Source organism: Pelobates fuscus, chromosome 1 (genome assembly GCF_036172605.1).
Source record: "Pelobates fuscus isolate aPelFus1 chromosome 1, aPelFus1.pri, whole genome shotgun sequence".
Taxonomy (NCBI): Eukaryota; Metazoa; Chordata; class Amphibia; order Anura; family Pelobatidae; genus Pelobates; species Pelobates fuscus.
This window is the reverse complement of record NC_086317.1, coordinates 416,580,050-416,600,597: the sequence shown is the minus strand read 5'-3', so window position 1 is coordinate 416,600,597 and position 20,548 is coordinate 416,580,050. Positions and strand designations below refer to the sequence as shown.

Sequence of the window (20,548 nt, the reverse complement as noted above, 5' to 3'; positions counted from 1 at the left end):
GACTGTATGATTTTATACCGCATTACCATAGAAAATCAAACCGGTACAGTCAAAAAGTGTCAATAATATTGCTATTTATGATACTGATTGGAAGGTTGTGAAGCACATTGCACCAGACCATATTCACCTGTTTATATTATTATTAACAACAATAGAGAATGCCCCCTCCAAGGAGCAGGGGTATGCCATAAAATGCACTTGGAAAGACCAGAATATATACATATATGGCACGTGGGAGTTACTGACCTTATCAGAACACCAGGCGCAGATAGGACTGTACATAATGCACTCTGCACAGGATGCTGTGGGTTCACAGATGTCTGCAAAATTAAAAAATATTAGTTAAAGGCTTTTAGTAATTTCATTTCATCATGGAGTCCAATTGCCAGGAGAAAAGATATTGAGTTTTTGTGAATTTACATGCCTGCTTACCAATACTGTTTGTACCAAAAGAAGCATATATTGAGTCATGGGCAGTGTCTTATGATTTGCGCTGGGCTAAGATATTTCATGCCAGAACCAAATACACATATTATCATGCATGGAATTTAATGTATCTGAGCAGATCACATATTTTTTAACGTTTCTTCAGTTTTTTTTAAATTGCCCAGTTGGGATTATTGCTAAAATGGATAATTAAAAAAAAAAAGATTTTAGCCTCAATTTTACAATTCGGTATTCAATTCACCACAATTCAGTTTTTAGTGAATACGCTCCAACCTTTACTTAGACATAAATATTAGCATATTTCAAACATGGCCAAATGACATACAATTCATTGTAACTAAATGGAATCTCTGGAATTTTGTAGCATGCATTCTGTGTATGTAGTAATAAGTAAAACATGACTTGAATGCATTTGACAGACTGTGATGGGAAGAGTGACGAATGCTCGTTATCTCTCTTTTCCCAAGGCATGCTTTGTAAATGTTTAATTATAATATAACTAGAAATGCATGGTTATTTTTTAAACTGGGAACTGTCAGTGAAACTGCAAAGTTTCAGACAAAATAGACAAATTGGTAAAACTGCCCAATTCAACATTTTTACTGTCTAGACAATGTTGCCCCAAATTTGCAAATATTATGTCAATTCTTTATCACTGTCAAATGTCACTGTAAGAGTCTATAGATATGTAAGTTTGCCCTGCGCGACCACAAGTCATCCTAATCTTGTTTTGTTTTTAGTTTGTTGAAAGCTTATTAACTTTGTTCTCAAAATTATTTCCACCCACTCGTCTGCCCTTCGTCTACCACTATTCTGTGCCTACTCTCTGTGGTTTACTGAACTGCATGGATTTCCCCTTTTAGTCTGTATTTATTTTGGTTTCTTAGAAACTGGGGTTGTACAATAAAAACTGACACCATGTGCCACATACTCTGGGTCTCAAACCATTCATGGAAGGGATTCCATTTTTTTATTATTATTATTATTATTATTACCATTTAAATAGTTCCATATATGAAAAGGGTATATTACAGCCTAGTTCTGCTTTATATTCCCAAAATGTTTCTGCTTTCACTTTGTCACATGCTCAGGTATTTACTTCTGCTTGGAGTTGAGTCATGCTCTGGTATTTAGGAACAATAGTTGCAATGTCACAATGTACAATGTACTGTCACCTTGGGAGTTGCATTCAGTTGATCAATGCTTATATACACATTATATTAGGCTGTGTATCCAGAAAAAACGTCACATCAAAAATGTTCATTTTAAAAAGTAGGCACAAAGTACACATATTCTCTACAAACTAAGTGTATACAGATTGCCATTATTTTTTTATTTAAAAATGTGACATTCTGGGGGCGGGGCCTGACTGCCATGGTGGAGAGACATATCTTGCTTGAGCTCCTCTCCAAGTGTGACAATTCAAGCAGCTATAGCCTTATGAAAGCTAAGAAATAATCTTTCCCAGCGACTATTATACCCCTGGACCAAGCTGCAGCACCCTGTGGGGTTCCGAGACTCGACAATCTCCTTGGCGGCAAACCCTGAAACATGTGGCCTAGAGGGAACCGGACGGGAGAGGCGGCCGATCTCCCAGGCCGGTGCTACAAGACGGTCCTCACCGCTGTACTGGCGCCACGTTCGCCTGGATATCTAAAGTATCATTTCTGTAGGCCTGGACTCACACACCTTGTTGCCTCGCACCTGGGGGCCTCCTACCGGACTCACGATACCTAGTTAAGCACAGTTATAACACCCCAGTTAACACCCTGTACCTTATCGTGATAACTCAGACACACATAGTGTTTCTCCAAAGCTAAATGTTTTTATTTCAAGCCATACTGTGTATGTCTTTTACTCCATCATATTTACTCACACGGTAACAGGCTAGGCAGCATGTACCCAGCAACTTTTATGCATGCTACTGGTTTGACACATCTTGAGCTAACCTGACTAAATTCTCATAAGTTTGTTTCACTACTGTTCACTCCTAAATATAAACAAAAAAGTGCACTGTTTAACCATGCCATACAACTGTGCTTTTATGAATATGGAAACCCTGGCATAAGCTGTTGTGGCATTGCTGGTGTAAATGTATCTTGTCTTAACTGTGCACTACAAAATAAAGAATAAAAAAAAAAATAAAAAAAATTGTTTTGACATTCTAATTCAAACTAATGCAAAAGTGCCTTGAGACCTAAACAGGGGCAGAGGGAGACCAATTTGACCTTGCACTAGGATGTGCTTGGGCATACCTGGCACACCCCTTGCATACACTAAATGGAAAAGGATCAGCGCTTTTAAAAACCAAACACAAAATGTAGAATATATGCAAATGAGGCAACACACCTAAATGGTAGGGCTCCCTCTAAGCCCCACAAGTAACTAAAAACTAAAAAAAGAGGAGATAAGCTTGCGCCAAAACAGTATAAACAAAGTATAGTTACAAATATATGAAAAAGTCTAATATAAAAATAATATTAAAAAGCCCAATAAGAGTCCCAATAAAACTTGCCAGAAGATATATGTCCAGACTCCAGAATAGTTCTTCTAAAACAGTGTCTGATCAGGGTATTCATTCGTATGTAATAACAAAAGGAAAGACAGATAGTGCAATATATCCCATAAATAGATAATTCCAGTATAAAAGGTCCAATATAGTCCTACTCATGTTTTTTAGAGGTTATAACCATCTCTAGTATGAATAGTGTGCAGTGGTACAATCCCCACTTAGGGATACGTGGTGATATGTTAGGAAGATGTTGAATCAATATGTAGACCATAAAAGAAATTTAAAAGAGACAACAATAGTACTCACTGTGTAAAATGAATGCCAGGAGAATGAAATTTAAAAATTACTCACACTTAGTAGAGCAGACACACTGTTCACTGTATAGGGAGTCAGTTGTATAATCCCTACCTTGGATTCTTTAGGAGTAGTCCCCACTGGAACACAAAATGGATGCCAGGTAGAAACTAAAAGAACAAATATATTTAATACTGCTATATCGATATTTTATATTGTTTTAATAAAAGTATTTTGACTACTTCCATTTGTGAGTGTGCCATTTTACTTTTTTATTTCAGCCAATGAATGACACATTTTCTACTGGGCATCCATTTTATGTCCCAGTGAGGACTGCTCCTAAAGAATGGGGATTATACCAGTTACGCCCTAGACAGTAAACATTTTGTCTGCTCTACTAAATGTGAGTAACCATTTATTATTTCATTCTCCTGGCATTTTTTTTCACACATTTTTGTTGTCTCTTTTAAATTTCTTTTATGGTCTACATATTGATTGTAACGATCGCTTACCTTTCCCCGCCAGTCCCGCGCAGCGCGGCATTCTCCTCCCATGCTTCCAGGAGGCGGCTCAGTCCTTCTGACGCTGGCCGCTCGGAACACGCCCACTTTTATGACACGCGCATGCGTGCCAACGTCAGAGGGAAAGTGCCGCCAAAATTCAAACGTGGCCACGCTCCCGGACCTTTTGGGGGCGTGGCTTTAAAGTTAAAGAACCCACACTATATAAGGGCTATCATGACACTTGTCAGATGCCCTAGTGTGGTTCTTGTTTAAAGTTCCCTAGTGCTATTTAATACTGTTTGTCCTTTCTGGTATTTGACCCTTGGCTATCTCTCCGACTATTCTGTTTTCTGGTTTCCCGTTACTTGGCTTGGATAATCGTGTGCCCGTCTTCTGTAATCCCTTGACCTCCGGCTATTCCTCTAACTATTCTCAGACGCTAGTCCAGCCGCTCTAAGGTCCAGTAAACGTCTTCCTGTGGGTTTCACGCTGTGTGAAGGGGTCACTGTCGTGACATTGATGAAACATCTACCAACCAACATATCATCACGTATCCCTAAGTGGACATTGTATCACTGCATGCTATTCATACGAGAGCAGGTTATAAGCTGTACAAAACGTGAGTAGCACTATATTAGACCTTTTATACTGGAATGATCTATTTCTGGGATATATTGCATAATCAGTCTTTCCTTTTGTTTTTACATATGGATGAAAACCCTGATATGACACTGTTTTAGAAGATTTAATCTGGACATATTTGAGGCTATATCTTCTGGCAGGTTTTATTGGGATTTTTATTGGACTTTTTAGTATTATTTTTATATTGGACATTTTCGTTTATCTGTAACTATATTTTGTTTATACTGTTTTGGCACAACCTTATCTCCTCTTTTGTTTAGTTTACACTCCTTGCATATGCCTACTTGCCAGAGGTTGGCAGGGTCATGGAGTGAATATCTCCACTAACCAAGCCAATGTTACTAGCTCCATTGGGAAATTAGAGGTCAGTACGTCTGTTTTAACAGAGGACTAGGAGGGATGAATGACACAGACTTCTATGTGAATTATTGATCCCTCACCAAAATCTACTGGCAAACAAGTGTTTAGGAATTATAAAGATGCTGTCAGAGAACTCAAACATTAAACACAAGGGCAAATGCTGTGTTCAGAAAGGAAGGGTACTGTAAACACCATTACCACTGTAGTGATTTGAAGTGGTTATGGTGATTTGAGTCTATATGTGCAGTGTTTTGCTTTGAAATACTGCATATACAGAGTTTAACTCCTCTGCTGCCAGAGGTGTAAGTCCACTTCCAGGAGCATCACCGGCATGTCATCAGCCAGCCCCGACATTGCTCAATATGTCATTTATTGGCTAAAAGCTCTCAGCTAGGGATGTGCATGGGCAAAAAATTTGGTTCGGTTCGGAAATTCCGAAATTCTGCACTTCTGCAATTCGGGACTTCCGAAATTCGGCACTTTGGTTCGGTTCGGCACTTCCAAAATTTGGGACATCGGCAATTCGGCACTTCCGAAATTCCCCTACCCTACCCCTACACCTAACCCTTACCTTAACCTTAACCCTACTTTCTACCCCCTAACCCTACCCCTAACCCTACTCCTAGCCCTAACCCTACCTCTACCCCTAATCCTTACCCTAACCCTACCCCTAAACCCAGGGCCACCATCAGGGGGTGACAACCATAACGGTTGTCATGGGCCCGGCGACCCTGGGGGGCCCGGGCCCCATGTGTAGCAGTGGAACTGCCGCCAGTTGCACCGGGGCCCGCACGCTGATGGGGCCTATCGGGTGGCATGCGCACTTAGGGCCACCCGATGGGCCCTATATCTGTTGCCATGTAATAGCGCAACCTGGCCCCTTTAAAGAAAAAAACCGTAGCCACAGCAAGTTCCGCTGGGAGGAAGTGGTCACTTCCTCCCAGCTCACTCTGCGCGGGAGGAGAGCCGTAAAGAGGGAGAGCCACGCCGACTCCTATCAGCCCCAGCCACCCTCCTGCAAAGAAAAGGTAAGAAACAGGAGGGTGGCTGGAAAATTAGCTCTGTGTATGTCTGTATGAATGTATGCATGTCTGTCAGTATGTATGAATGTATGTATGTGTGTATGTATGTCTGTATGCATGTATGTATGTCTGTCTGTCAGTCTGTATGAATGTATGTATATATGTTTGTATGCCAGTATCAATGTATGTATGTCATTATTAATGTATGTATTGTAACGGACACCTTCCATTGACGGATGCACCTAGCGCTTCCGGAGGACTCCACACACTGCAGACGACACCACAACCACCGCAGACTCCACAGCCGCCGTAGCTTAACTGGAGCCGCGCCGTCTTCCGTCCACCCTGGAATCAGCCTCTGTCCTCCAGGACCGTGTGGGGAAGACCTCTCCTCCAGGAGAGCGTATCAGGAACAAGAACAAGCTCTCAAAAGAGCTAAGTGATTAAAGCTCAAGGGAGTATGCAGAGCATAGCAATCCCCAGTGTGATATAGCAGTTCCCTCCAATAACGAGACAAGGCTACATATTGAGGGTCAAGAAGATCTCTGGTTTAATTACACACACTCTGCTTTTATGCAATTCTCCCCTGCAAGGGAGACGCCCACATACAATTATCCATTACCCAATCACACAATAGTTACATCCCACAGATTCACTCCCCTTGAGAGGTAACCCAAGTATAACGTACAATTTAAACATACATTTTACCCAACTTTCATAACTCTAAAACCATACATCCAATATTAATAACAGTTACATATTATTAATCAGCACATTCCAAATACAAACATACCCACAAATCATTTGAATCCGTTCAGCCGTTCGGGAGATAGGTATAAGTCCTTTATGACCGACCGCAAGCACATTTTCATGCCCAAAACAGTTCCATGGATTTGGGCTGTGCGGTCGGTCTATTTTGCACCGAGAAAATGACTAAGTCCCATTCGAACGAGTGTGCGAATCTTCGAACGGGACTTAGTTTCCAGCCGCAGTGTCGAAGTAGGTTCGGGTCAGCGGTGTTCGTGCAATTGGGTAGCCGCAAACAGTTCCATAGATTTGGCTGCACACACCGCTGACCGTGTTCGAACAAGTTAAAATGGCCGCCGCCACGTGTTCGTTTGTCGAATGGCGGCCACTTCGACAACTTCTGCACTTCGACGGCTTCGGCACTTCGACTGCATTCAAAGTGCCAGTTTAAAAGTTGTAACCCTGCTCCAAAGCATTTAAAGGGCCAGGAACAGCATTAGAAAATCCATTATGCCCAAATGTAAGTCTTAAAGGGCAATACATTCCAGGGCCATAATTGCAGGGCAGGAGGCTAGCGATAAGTCCTCTCCAATTCCCAGTGGCAAATGGCAGTTTGTCACATGTATGTATGTGTGTATGGAAGTCAGTGTCTGTATGCATGTATGTCTGTATGTATGCCAGTATCAATGTATGTCATTATGAATGTGTGTGTGTGTGTATGTCTGTATGTATGCGTGTATGTCAGTATGTCTGTATGTATGTATCTCTGTAAATCTGTATGTCAGTATGAATGTATGTCATTATGAATGTATGTATGTGTGTATGGATGTCAGTATGTCTGTATGTATGTCTGTCAGTATGTATGTCTGCATGCCTTTATGAATGTATGTCTGTATGTGTGTATGGATGTCAGTATAGAAACATAGAAACATAGAATGTGACGGCAGATAAGAACCATTCGGCCCATCTAGTCTGCCCAGTTTTCTAAATACTTTCATTAGTCCCTGGCCTTATCTTATAGTTAGGATAGCCTTATGCCTATCCCACGCATGCTTAAACTCCTTTACTGTGTTAACCTCTACCACTTCAGCTGGAAGGCTATTCCATGCATCCACTACCCTCTCAGTAAAGTAATACTTCCTGATATTATTTTTAAACCTTTGTCCCTCTAATTTAAGACTATGTCCTCTTGTTGTGGTAGTTTTTCTTCTTTTAAATATAGTCTCCTCCTTTACTGTGTTGATTCCCTTTATGTATTTAAATGTTTCTATCATATCCCCCCTGTCTCGTCTTTCCTCCATGCTATACATGTTAAGATCCTTTAACCTTTCCTGGTAAGTTTTATCCTGCAATCCATGAACCAGTTTAGTAGCCCTTCTTTGAACTCTCTCTAAGGTATCAATATCCTTCTGAAGATAGGGTCTCCAGTACTGTGTACAGTACTCCAAGTGAGGTCTCACCAGTGTTCTGTACAATGGCATGAGCACTTCCCTCTTTCTACTGCTAATACCTCTCCCTATACAACCAAGCATTCTGCTAGCATTTCCTGCTGCTCTATTACATTGTCTGCCTACCTTTAAGTCCTCAGAAATAATCACCCCTAAATCCCTTTCCTCAGATGTTGAGGTTAGGACTCTATCAAATATTCTGTACTCTGCCCTTGGGTTTTTACGTCCAAGATGCATTATCTTGCACTTATCCACATTAAATGTCAGTTGCCACAACTCTGACCATTTTTCTAGTTTACCTAAATCATTTTCCATTTGGCTTATCCCTCCTGGAACATCAACCCTGTTACATATCTTAGTATCATCCGCAAAAAGACACACCTTACCATCAAGACCTTCTGCAATATCACTAATAAAAATATTAAAGAGAATGGGTCCAAGTACAGATCCCTGAGGTACCCCACTGGTGACAAGCCCAAGCTTCGAATATACTCCATTGACTACAACCCTCTGTTGCCTGTCACTCAGCCACTGCCTTACCCATTCAACAATATTGGAATCCAAACTCAAAGATTGTAGTTTGTTGATAAGCCTTCTATGTGCAACAGTGTCAAAAGCCTTACTGAAATCGAGGTAAGCAATGTCTACTGCACCACCCTGATCTATAATTTTAGTTACCCAATCAAAAAAATCAATAAGATTAGTTTGGCATGATCTCCCTGAAGTAAACCCATGTTGTCTCTGATCTTGAAATCCATGTGTTTTTAGATGTTCAACAATCCTATCCTTTAACATGGTTTCCATCACTTTCCCCACTACTGAAGTTAGGCTTACTGGCCTATAGTTGCCCGACTCCTCCCTATTACCTTTCTTGTGAATGGGCACAACATTTGCTAACTTCCAATCTTCTGGGACTACTCCTGTTATCAATGATTGGTTAAATAAATCTGTTAATGGTTTTGCTAGTACACCACTAAGCTCTTTTAATAGCTTTGGGTGTATTCCATCAGGTCCCATTGACTTATTTGTCTTTACTTTTGACAGTTGAAATAGAACCTCTTCCTCTGTAAACTCACGTGTAATAAATGACTCATTTATCCTTTTTCTTAACTGAGGTCCCTTTCCTTCATTTTCATCTGTAAATACCGAACAAAAATATTCATTGAGGCAGTCAGCTAGACCTTTATCCTCATCTACATACCTTCCTTCTTTTGTTTTTAATCTAACTAATCCTTGTTTTACTTTTCTTTTCTCATTTATGTATCTAAAAAAGGTTTTGTCCCCCTTTTTTACTGACTGTGCTATTTTCTCTTCTGTGTGTGATTTGGAAGCTCTTATAACTTGCTTAGCGTCTTTCTGCCTAATCTTATAGGTCATTCTGTCTTCCTCACTCTGGGTTTTTTTATAATTACTAAATGCTAACTTTTTGTTTTTTACTATTTTGGCTACATCTGTGGAGTACCACAGTGGTTTCTTGAATTTTTTGCTTTTACTGACAAGCCTAATGCAATTTTCTGTTGCGTTCAGTAGTGCAACTTTTAAATAATCCCATTTCTTTTGGACTCCATTTAAATTGCTCCAGTCTGATAATGACTCCTTTACACATATTCTAATTTTGGAAAAGTCTGTTTTTCTAAAGTCTAAAACTTTTGTTTTTGTGTGGTGTGACTCGGTCACTGTTCTTATATTAAACCACACTGACTGATGATCACTGGATCCTAAACTTTCACCTACAGTAATATCTGATACCAAATCTCCATTTGTTAACACTAAATCTAGTATGACTTCTTTACGAGTTGGCTCCTCAACGACTTGTTTTAGAGACAATCCCAGTAGGGAGTTTAGAATATGTGTGCTCCTGGCACAAGTAGCTATTTTTGTTTTCCAATTTACATCAGGAAGATTAAAGTCACCCATGATGATAACTTCCCCCTTCATTGTCATTTTAGCTATTTCTTCAACTAGTAGATTATCTAACTCTTCAATTTGTCCTGGGGGCCTATAAATCACACCTACACGAGTTACTGTGTGATTACCAAATTCTAACGTAACCCAAACTGACTCTATGTTCGCCTCACTAACCTTTATTAGGCTAGATTTTATGCTATTCTTTACATACAGGGCCACCCCTCCCCCTTTCTTGCCTTCCCTGTCTTTTCTATATAAAGAGTACCCTGGTATTGCTATGTCCCAGTCATTTTTCTCATTATACCATGTCTCAGTAACAGCGACTAAATCTACACTATCAGTTGCCATTATTGCCACAAGTTCATGGATCTTATTCCCTAAACTGCGAGCATTTGTAGACATGACTCTAAGCTTATCATTTTTTAACACACTTGCTACAGGCACCTTCTGTCCTTGTTTTGGGGGACAATTGGATTGATGTTTTATCACCCTTTTGCCCCCCCCTCCTAGTTTAAATACATCCTAACAAAACCTCTGAACTGCTTACTGAGAACATTTGTTCCCTTTTGAGAAAGATGCAAACCATCTTTTTTGTACAGTTTATTTCCATTCCAAACAGAGCTACCATGAGCAATAAAGCCAAATCCTTGCTCCCGACACCATACACCAAGCCACAAGTTAAAGTCCCTAATACGCATCCGCCTGTCATTCTGAGTGTTATGCACAGGCAGAACTTCAGAGAATGACAATGTGGAAGCAACCTGCCGTATATCATTGGCAAAAACACTAAAAACTTCCTTAACCTCATACCTCAGTATGTATGTGTCTGTATGTCCTTATGCATGTGTATCTGTTTGTATGTTAGTATGTGTCTGTCTGTCAGTCTGTATGAATGTATGTATATATGTATGTATGCCAGTATCAATGTATGTATGTCATTATTAATGTATGTATGTATGTGTGTATGGAAGTCAGTGTCTGTATGCATGTATGTATGTCTGTCAGTATCTATATATGCCTGTATATCTGTCGCTGTATGTATGCCAGTATCAATGTATGTCATTATGATTGTATGTCTGTGTGTGTGTGTGTATGTCTGTATGTATGCGTGTATGTCTGTATGTATGTATGTCTGTAAATATGTATGTCAGTATGAATGTATGTCATTATGAATGTATGTATGTGTGTATGGATGTTAGTGTATGTATGTCAGTATGTCTGTATGTATGTCTGTCAGTATGTATGTCTGCATGTCATTATGAATGTATGTCTGTATGTGTGTATGGATGTCCGTATGTATGTATGTGTCTGTATGTCCTTATGCATGTGTGTCTGTTTGTATGTTAGTATGTGTCTGTCTGTCACTATGTATGCCTGTGTGTCTGTATATGTGTTTATGTCTCAGTATGTATGCCTATATGCGTGTATGTCTGTTTTAGTATGTGTGTCTGTTAGTATCTGTGTGTGTGTGTGTGTATCTGTGTCCTTTTGTATCAGTGTGTGTTTGTTTCTGTGTGTTTATTCCTGTGGGCGGGTTTGGAGGCGGGCCCCTGGGGGCTCAGACCCTGAGCTGAAGTAGGGGCCCGAAAATTTCTGGTGGCGGCCCTGCCTATACCTACCCCTAACCCTAACCCCTAAACCTACCCCTACCTCTATCCCTTACCCTAACCCTACCTCTACCCCTAGCCTACCCCTAACCCTACCCCTAACCCTACCTCTATCCCTAACCCTTACCCTAACCCTAATTCTAACCCTACCCCTAACCCTACCTTTATCCCTAACACTACCTCTACTCCTAACCCTTACCCTAACCCTATCCCTAACCCTACCTTTACCCCTAACCCTACCTCTATCCTTAACCCTAAACCTACCTCTATCCTTAACCCTAACCCTACCCCTAACCCTAACCCTACTAAGGGTAGGGTTAGGGGTAGGGTTAGGGGTAGGGTTAAAGTAAGGTTGGGGTAAGGGTTCGGGGTAGGGTTAGGGCTAGGGTTAGGAGTAAGGTTAGATTCCTGTCATCATTCCCTTAATTTTACCTCCCTCTCCTGTTTTGCCACTTTTCAAAAATCTGAAGCACTTCGTCACTTCCGAAATTCAGCACTTCGGCAATTCGGTTAGTTTCGGAACTTCCGAAATTCGGGACTTCGGCAATTCAGGACCTGAGCAATTCGGTTCTTCCAAAATTCATCACTTCGGAAATTCGTAACTTCGGCAATTCGGACATTTGGAAGCTTCCGAATGTCCAAATTGCCGAAATTCGGTCGAATTTAAATTCAGACCGAAACGAATTGCATATGTCTACTCTCAGCTAATGAATAGCAATGACATTGGAATCTGCAGCATTGCATAAGCAGAAGCATATCACCAAACCACCTGGAAGCCTCGCTAAATGGTTTGTCCCAAAGAACCGGGCCAGGAAGCTCCTCACATTATAACCACTACAACGGGCTGCAGTGCTTATAATGCTTGGAATAACCTTTTAAGATTTTCAAAAACATTCCTGTTGTATTTTAGAATGGGATATTTAGAAGTCCAAATACTAAACAGTAGATGTTTAATCCAAGAAGAATGTTTTCATTATACCATTTGTTTTTAATACAAAGATTTTCTAGTTCCTATTATCAGGGACTCCCACCCAACCACTGTGTGTAACGTCACATGCAGACTGTCCCTTTTGATTGGAGTTTGATACCTTTCTGAGGTTTTTGTTCTGTCTTTCCAGATGTCCAGGAGACATGGAGCAGTACAAAGCTCGAGACCAATGCCACAAACTTCATTGTTCACTGAGGAAGAAAAAAAAATGCCTATTTTTAGAAATCAATCACAATACATCCATATGTTTTCATTAAAGGGACAACATATTTATATTAAAAAATCTAGTAAACATTGTTTTATGCTCCACCAGTCTTCCAAGAACACAGAAAATGCATTAAATGTAAGAAACATGGTTATGTCCTAAATTATTTTTATTGAATACAGTTAGTTAAATAAACACTCCAAGCACTTTAAACATAACAGCTCGCTGTCCGGGTTATAGTACCATAATGTCATCATCCAACTCCCCTCCCACCCCCCCATTTTTAAAATGTATTTTTTAGATGATTATTGATATTTTTGCATAACAATATATTAGTAAGACATCAGACACAAAGCGGAGAAGAACAGTCACAAGTAATTATTAATTAGGGAGGTTCACCATGTGTGGGCTGGTCTTAAACAGAATAGAGAAGAAAGAGCCAAGAGAGAGGGGAATGGTATTGCAGAGAAATGCAGAAGAATATGTCATCCTTCCCCTGATTTGTAATGAGTCAAACTGTTTTAAACTATTTGACTTCTTACCTATTGTCTGTCGGTCATCTCTCCTCACTATCAAGTCAAAAAGACAGCTGATCGCTTTCAGCCAATGAGCTAAGTCATGCTTTACAGATCTAAGAGAAGTTCTTACTTAAGAACTTCTGGCTCTCTGACTGTGGTAGTGGAAGTAGGGAGAGGTAACCGGCAGATACCTGGTCAGAAATCAATCTTACCCATAAACTCAAAATTTTTATATTATTAAAAAAAGTATGACTGGTATTCACTGGTAGTAAAGCACAACCATTCTATGTAACATTGTAAGAACCAGCCCCCTTAGTAGACTATCCAGTAAGATTCACGCATATAACAAATAAAATAAATAAATCACATTGTGTACACCACTCAGAACATCAGAATAGAAAGAAAGCAATGTTGTGTACTCTGGGTCTTATAGGCTGAACTAACTCTTCTTTTTCAGTCCATTTCCAACACATGAATCTACATGATCAGAAAGAGTTCAAGTGTTCTTTATAAATCAAAAGTAAAACTCCAGCTTGAATATGCAGTGCAATTTGGGGCACCTGCTTTAAAGAAGCATACTATTGAACTAGAAAAAGTACAAAGGAGGGGGACAAAATGAATAAGGGTAATGGAAGATATTAATTTTGAAGAAAATGTAGAAAACTCAGATTTATCTACTTTAGGAAAAAGTTGTTTCAGAAGACATATGATAAAATTATACAAATACATAAAGAGTCAGTACAAGCAGCTAGCTGTAAACCTCTTAATTAAAAGAATATTCTAAACATATAAAGCACTTTAGCTTGCTGAAGTGCTTTATGTGTGAAGAGTTTGTCCTCTTTTTCATTTTACAAAAAGTACAGATTTCAGTAAAAATCTGAAAACTGAGACTGTTACTTCGTGGTAGTTTACCTCATTGGAGCTAAGCTCAAGAGACAGACAATTGCCTTCTTATTGAGCTGCATTGGGAAGTCTGTAATTGGGCAGTCACCGAAATTCTGGAATGTGGAAGAAGGGGATTGATTTTATAACTAGAAAAATAGAGATGTAGAATTACATACCTCGACAAGGTTGTTTTGCCTGCATATATTTAATCTATACAGATTCTGTAGGTATTTTGTTTCAAATATGTCATTGAGGATATACATCCAAGAATTTCGACATTTCATCAAGCAGAATATTGACAATTTTTTTTTTCCAATTTTGTGGTAAAATTAGAAATCACTTCAAATTGTGTTAATTGCCTTGTTTTGATGTGTGAAAGTCAAACATCATCTAATGCTGGGAATAATTTGGGAACCATTGTAAGGACGAGAAGGAGTCAGCATGACATTGCAAAAAGTGGATTGAGTGGCTACAGAGAATGCATTTCAATGTATTTTCATTACATTCGGGTGGGGAGGGCATTAATCTACACAGTAAGTAGAACACTATACAGTCAGGAATTGTGAGGAAAATGGAAGTGCATCTGCTTACTAGGAGAGAGTAGAAATGAGTTAAAAAATGTTTTGCCATCTTGTTCGCAGGTGCCATCTTTTTCAGAGGTGTTTCAAGTCCTTGGTATTTTTGTAAGCATGCAAAGATGTTTTTGCGCACTTTTTTCGTTCTCATTATTTGTCTAACAGTTTTCTTTACTCGGTATGAAAGGCTTGTTCTACTAACTGCATATCTTGTGTATCCTGTCCTTGAAGTGTGGTATTTGAAAATCTACATATGGACGCCTCATGTGCCTCTCATATCCTTGTTAGGCTAAACGACCAGAACAGTTTCTGTCTAATTATATTATCAAGTATAAATCAGTTATTTTATGCTCCAATATAAAGTATGCATGTACTAACCTATTCTTTAATATGCATACATTTCAAGTACTTGTGTTAACCATAAATCTACCTCCGTTACTAATGCAGTGTATGAACAGGATGTGGGTGACAGCTTAGACGAGGGTGACAGAGTAACAGGACAGAAGAGGAGAACCCTCTCTCTCACTCTTTGTATGTGGAGAGCAGGCTTGTGGTTGAGGATCTTCATATTCTTTTGGTCTGTCAGGGCTGCTCCAAGCCCAGAAAAGAAGAGTGACTCAACATCATAACTCACTATCTGTCCACTCACCTCACATGCAGGGAGCCTGGAGCATTCCTGACAGACACGAAAAGAAACATGGAGATTCCAGCCATGGTACTGCTCTCCACTCTGCAGCAGGATTAACCATAAGGTGATCCTAGGCAGCCATCTAGGGCCTAATGGATTAGACAGGGGAACCATGAATTGTTTGACCCTATTAACCATCCCTGTATGAAGAATGAAGGGTGAACCCACACTTGTAAACTGCCTAAGACCCAAGGGCATCTTAATAATTCTATACTCCCCTTAAAGGATCACTATAGTGCCAGGAAAACAAATCGGTTTTCCTGACACTATAGTACCCTGAGGGTGCCCCCACCCTCAGGGTCCCCCCTACTCACCTTATCCCACCGCCGGGCTCCCTTACCTCTCCTCCCCCGCCAACGTCAGCTCCCCCATCTGACGCCAGCGTAGCAGAATGCGCTTGCGAGGCAGTGCCGTGAGCGCATTCAAAGTGTCATAGGAAAGCATTTACTCCCATAATATGCCTCCAGCATCGCAGATGCGCCTCTAGTGGCTGTCCGGAAGACAGCCACTAGAGGCTGGCTAAACCCCAAATGTAAACATAATAGTTTCTCTGAAACTGCTATGTTTACAGCAGGCAGGGTAAACCCTAGAGGGAACTGGCACCCAGACCACTTCATCGAGCTGAAGTGGTCTGGGTGACTATAGTGTCCCTTTAATTATCTGGGACCAAGTAAGTGGGGGGACACCAAGGAAAACACACAAGATGGTGAAATGTAAGGGGAGACACAGCATATTGTAATTGGGAAAGAAAAGGAACAAACTAAGGTGAAGTAAAAAGGAGAGACACATAAGGGGTAATTGAGTCATCTAATGGCCTACAAGGGAATATGAAGAGGCACAGATTGTAGGGGTATAGAGAGACACAAATTAGGGTGAGGGGGTTAGAACAGAAATCAAAAGGGTTTGCTTGGGGTATGGAAAGACACAATGGGGTAGAGAGGGAAGGAGATGCATAAAAGGGGGTGAAAGGTGTAGAGAGACAGGCAGCGAGAGAGAGTGCATGCATGCTCAAGGGGCCCATCGGGTGGCCATCATTGATCAGAGGCCAGGTCATGCACTTTGGCCTTTGACAGCGTGACTGGGTCCCCTCCTCAGTGTGAAGGCGCAGTGCTGGGAAGAAGAAATGTCACGCTTACCAACAAAGCGCGATGGAGATGGAGAGAGGGGAGAACCAAAGCCTGAACCAGACTACCATCAGACTCAGCAAGATTCCACTGGACCCGAAGGCTGCCACCCTCCGGCACCAAAAAGGTATGGAAACAGGGGATGTCAATAATATGCAAATGTGATCGTTGTGTGTATGTGTCTGTTTGTGTGTATTTGTTATCTGTGTGTGTATATATATATATAGCAGTAGAAAGAGGGAAGTGCTCATGCCATTGTACAGAACACTGGTGAGACCTCACTTGGAGTACTGTACACAGTACTGGAGACCCTATCTTCAGAAGGATATTGATACCTTAGAGAGAGTTCAAAGAAGGGCTACTAAACTGGTTCATGGATTGCAGGATAAAACTTACCAGGAAAGGTTAAAGGATCTTAACATGTATAGCTTGGAGGAAAGACGAGACAGGGGGGATATGATAGAAACATTTAAATACATAAAGGGAATCAACACAGTAAAGGAGGAGACTATATTTAAAAGAAGAAAAACTACCACAACAAGAGGACATAGTCTTAAATTAGAGGGACAAAGGTTTAAAAATAATATCAGGATGTATTACTTTACTGAGAGGTTAGTGGATGCATGGAATAGCCTTCCAGCTGAAGTGGTAGAGGTTAACACAGTAAAGGAGTTTAAGCATGCGTGGGATAGGCATAAGGCTATCCTAACTATAAGATAAGGCCAGGGACTAATGAAAGTATTTAGAAAACTGGGCAGACTAGATGGGCCGAATGGTTCTTATCTGCCGTCACATTCTATGTTTCTATGTTACTATGTTTCTATGTGTGTGTATATGTGTTATCCATGTGTGAACATGGTGTGTTATCTGTTTGTGTAAATGTGTGCATCTGTTATCTGTGTGTGTGTCTATGTGTGTATGTATCAGTGTGTATATATATTTTATCTACGTGTGTTTGTATCAGTGTGTATATATGTTTTATCTGCGTGTGTATGTGTGTCAGTGCATGTTTATGTTCTATCTGTGACTGTGTATGTGTGTCAGTGTGTACATACGTGTGCATCTGTGTGTGTACGTGTGCATCTGTGACATATACGCACATTCAAACGCAAACACTAAACACAAGTATACCACTGCTTTCAAATAGCAACTGTACACATGGTAGATCCCCAGCTCAAAAAGCATTGGGGGAGCTGTACGACAGATAGGGATCTACTTTTTGGCCATGCTTGCACTAGAGGGACCCAAAAAGAAATTATTTTTGTACCAAGGCACTCTCTACATTAGTTTCCCAACTGGCCAGAGACACAATGATTAGAGAACTATGCGCACCATAACCCATACTATCAGCATCATTTTCATGGTGCTTAAGGTAACCTTTTAAACACACGTCACAGCTGAGAATCCTTCATGTCAAATACTTGCAAATGTAGGAGGTACTGAAATCCTGTGTAATGCTGTGTATTAAATCACAGTTTCATATTATTAACATCATTTGTGAAAGGCTTCCTGAATCATCTCCTTTTCCAACATACTTTCTTAATGATGGACCCAATCGTCAGGCTGATCAATCACACCTGCATTATTCAATAAGCAGGATAGTTTTATCAACTAACACCATCGAGTATCAATATTCTGTAAGCCCCACCTTCAAACAGTGATTTATGCACTAAACGATGACCTATTCATACAGCTTGGAAGATATATTAATTTCAGCTGCTTAATGAAAATATTAGTTTCAGAACGTGCAGAATTATTACTTCACACGTGGGATTTATTCACTGAAGAATTAATTTAGTTATAGTAAACTCTAAATTAAATTGCAGAATGAAGGCAAAAAATAGCTGATTCTGAATTCTGTGATAACCACAGCCTGGCTATTTTAGTTTCAAGTTAGGTATTTGCCTTTCAGATTACCACAACACACTTTTTGGACTTTCTGCTAGTTCAAGTAGTTTTTCAAAAAGTCTATTGGGTTAATTAAAACATTAACAATCAGGAACTAAACAGGAAAGTACCTAATTTAGTAAAAAAAAAAAATCTGAATATTTATCCATTCTGAATATTTATCCATACTTTGCTATTTTAGGCTAAATTTTTCAACAACCAATTTTTCATCATTTTGTGAATTAGCCTGGGTTCTATTCACTTAATAACGAATTTGAGCAAATTGCTAAGCACATGGCAACATTTACACCTAAATAGCTGATTTTTAAAAAAACTCAGCTATAATCTGACATTCAGATTTCAATTCCCAATCCCAACAATGCAAACTTTACTAGAGAAAAGTCTGGGTGCCTTATAGTGCTAGCAATCTCGTTAGCCATTTAAATTGCTAATTTATTTTTCTCATTTATGTGTAGGCACTCATGAATAAGGATCTCTGTTCCAGAACTCTTAAAATATTCAAAATAAATATTCAAAATAAATATTCATCTGCCCACCATTAGAGTTGTTTTTTTTTAATTGATGCTTTATTTACCCATCAAACACAAAAAGTTTCAACCTTCCTACTTGCACGTGTGTCTTTGGGAAGTCTTTATGCTATTTTGATTGTTATATAGAGCTGGCTGTTTTTTATATAATTTATTTCGTCTACACACTAAATGTTTTCCTCCTCGTCTTTTTAGGCTTTTCTTTTTAAAATAAACAGAAACAACTTAGCATATAGTGGAATAGACATAATTCAGGAGATAATTTCAGAAAACAGATTGTGGTTAAAAGCAGTAAAAATGAATAGTGGGACCCACCCATACCTCATTTTCATATCACTACCCCTTTGATTTTGTGCATGTATTTAGAATCGCACCTGTCTTTAACTAATCGTGTGGGTTAGGAAAACGATCCCACCCATGCAGTTATTGCAGTTCTTGACCTAAATACGTAGAAATAAGCAATTTCCTGTCGTATTTTGTTAAATGTGAAGCACTATTTAATTTCACACATTTGTTGATGCTGAGTTGTGATTAAACGGTTAATACACATTTGAAAAATCCAAGCGAGTGCTCCTGTTTCTTACCTTTATATCTACTGGCCTGGAGGCATCCTGGTAATATATTTTTTATAACTTAGACTTTTTTTGGGTTGAGTGCTGGTCTGATATATATATATATTAGAAATTAAGAAATTTGGCACTCACAGGACCTTAAATCAAAGATTTAAATCTTGAGAAATTAAAGGGACACTCCAGGCACCCAGACCCCTTCTGCCCATTGGAGTGGTCTGGGTGCCAACTCCCACTACTCCTAACCCTGCAAGTGTAATTATTGCAGTTTTTTATAAACTGCAATAATTACCTTGCAGGGTTAACTACACCTCTAGTGGCTGTCTACTAGACAGCCACTAGAGGGAACTTCCTCCTTTATAGCACAGGAAACCTGTGCTAGAGCGTCGCTGAACATCCTCACACTGTGTGAGGACCTCCAACGTCGCTCATTTCCCCATAGGAAAGCATTGGAATTATTTTTCAATGCTCTTCTATGGGGAGTGCTAATGCGCATGTGCGGCATTGCCGCGCATGCACATTAGGTCTCCTCGGCCGGTGGGCGGGATCAGTCTCGCCCACCGGCCGACGCAATGCAGAGGAGGAGCGGCGTGGAGGAGGAGACAGCGACGAGGGACATCGCCGCTGCCTCAGGTAAGTGACTGAAGGGGTTTTCACCCCTTCAGTAACTGGGGATTGGAGGGTGGGAGGGAGAGGGACCCTCCAGTGCCAGGAAAACGGATTGTTTTCTTGGCACTGGAGATTCCCTTTAAGAAAGGATCTTGAGAAAGGACCAGGCTCAGTTCCGAAATATTGATGAACAGTGTGATGTTATTCATGGATTAAAAGTATTTCACCTTTGATTTAAATTCCTTAAAAAAGTGCCCACTTTTGTGCTTTTTACTGTAGAAAGATTGTTCACTGTGGTAGCACCCAGGCCTTGAAAATCTAAAAATTATATTATTGTGATCATAATCAACAAGGAAAAGAGAGTGTCTTCATATCAATAGCCTTCATATACACACTACAAACGTGTGAAATGAAATATGTATGCATGCATATTTTATGATTTTAACATAGGGAACAATGGCT

At 40.0% G+C, this 20,548-nt stretch overlaps 1 protein-coding gene across 1 annotated transcript in view; it reads right to left on the bottom strand.

Annotated features, from left to right (window-relative positions):
• Positions 1 to 20,548, bottom strand: part of ITGB7 (integrin subunit beta 7) — a 104,056-nt gene that overhangs the window by 50,809 nt on the left and 32,699 nt on the right. Inside the window, exons 2-3 of the mRNA XM_063428474.1 lie at positions 12,579 to 12,669; positions 247 to 320 (exon numbers count right to left, since the gene is read on the bottom strand). Coding sequence (XP_063284544.1) covers positions 247 to 320; positions 12,579 to 12,663 — 159 coding nt within the window. The 5' untranslated portion in view covers positions 12,664 to 12,669. The remainder of the gene's footprint in view (positions 1 to 246; positions 321 to 12,578; positions 12,670 to 20,548) is intronic.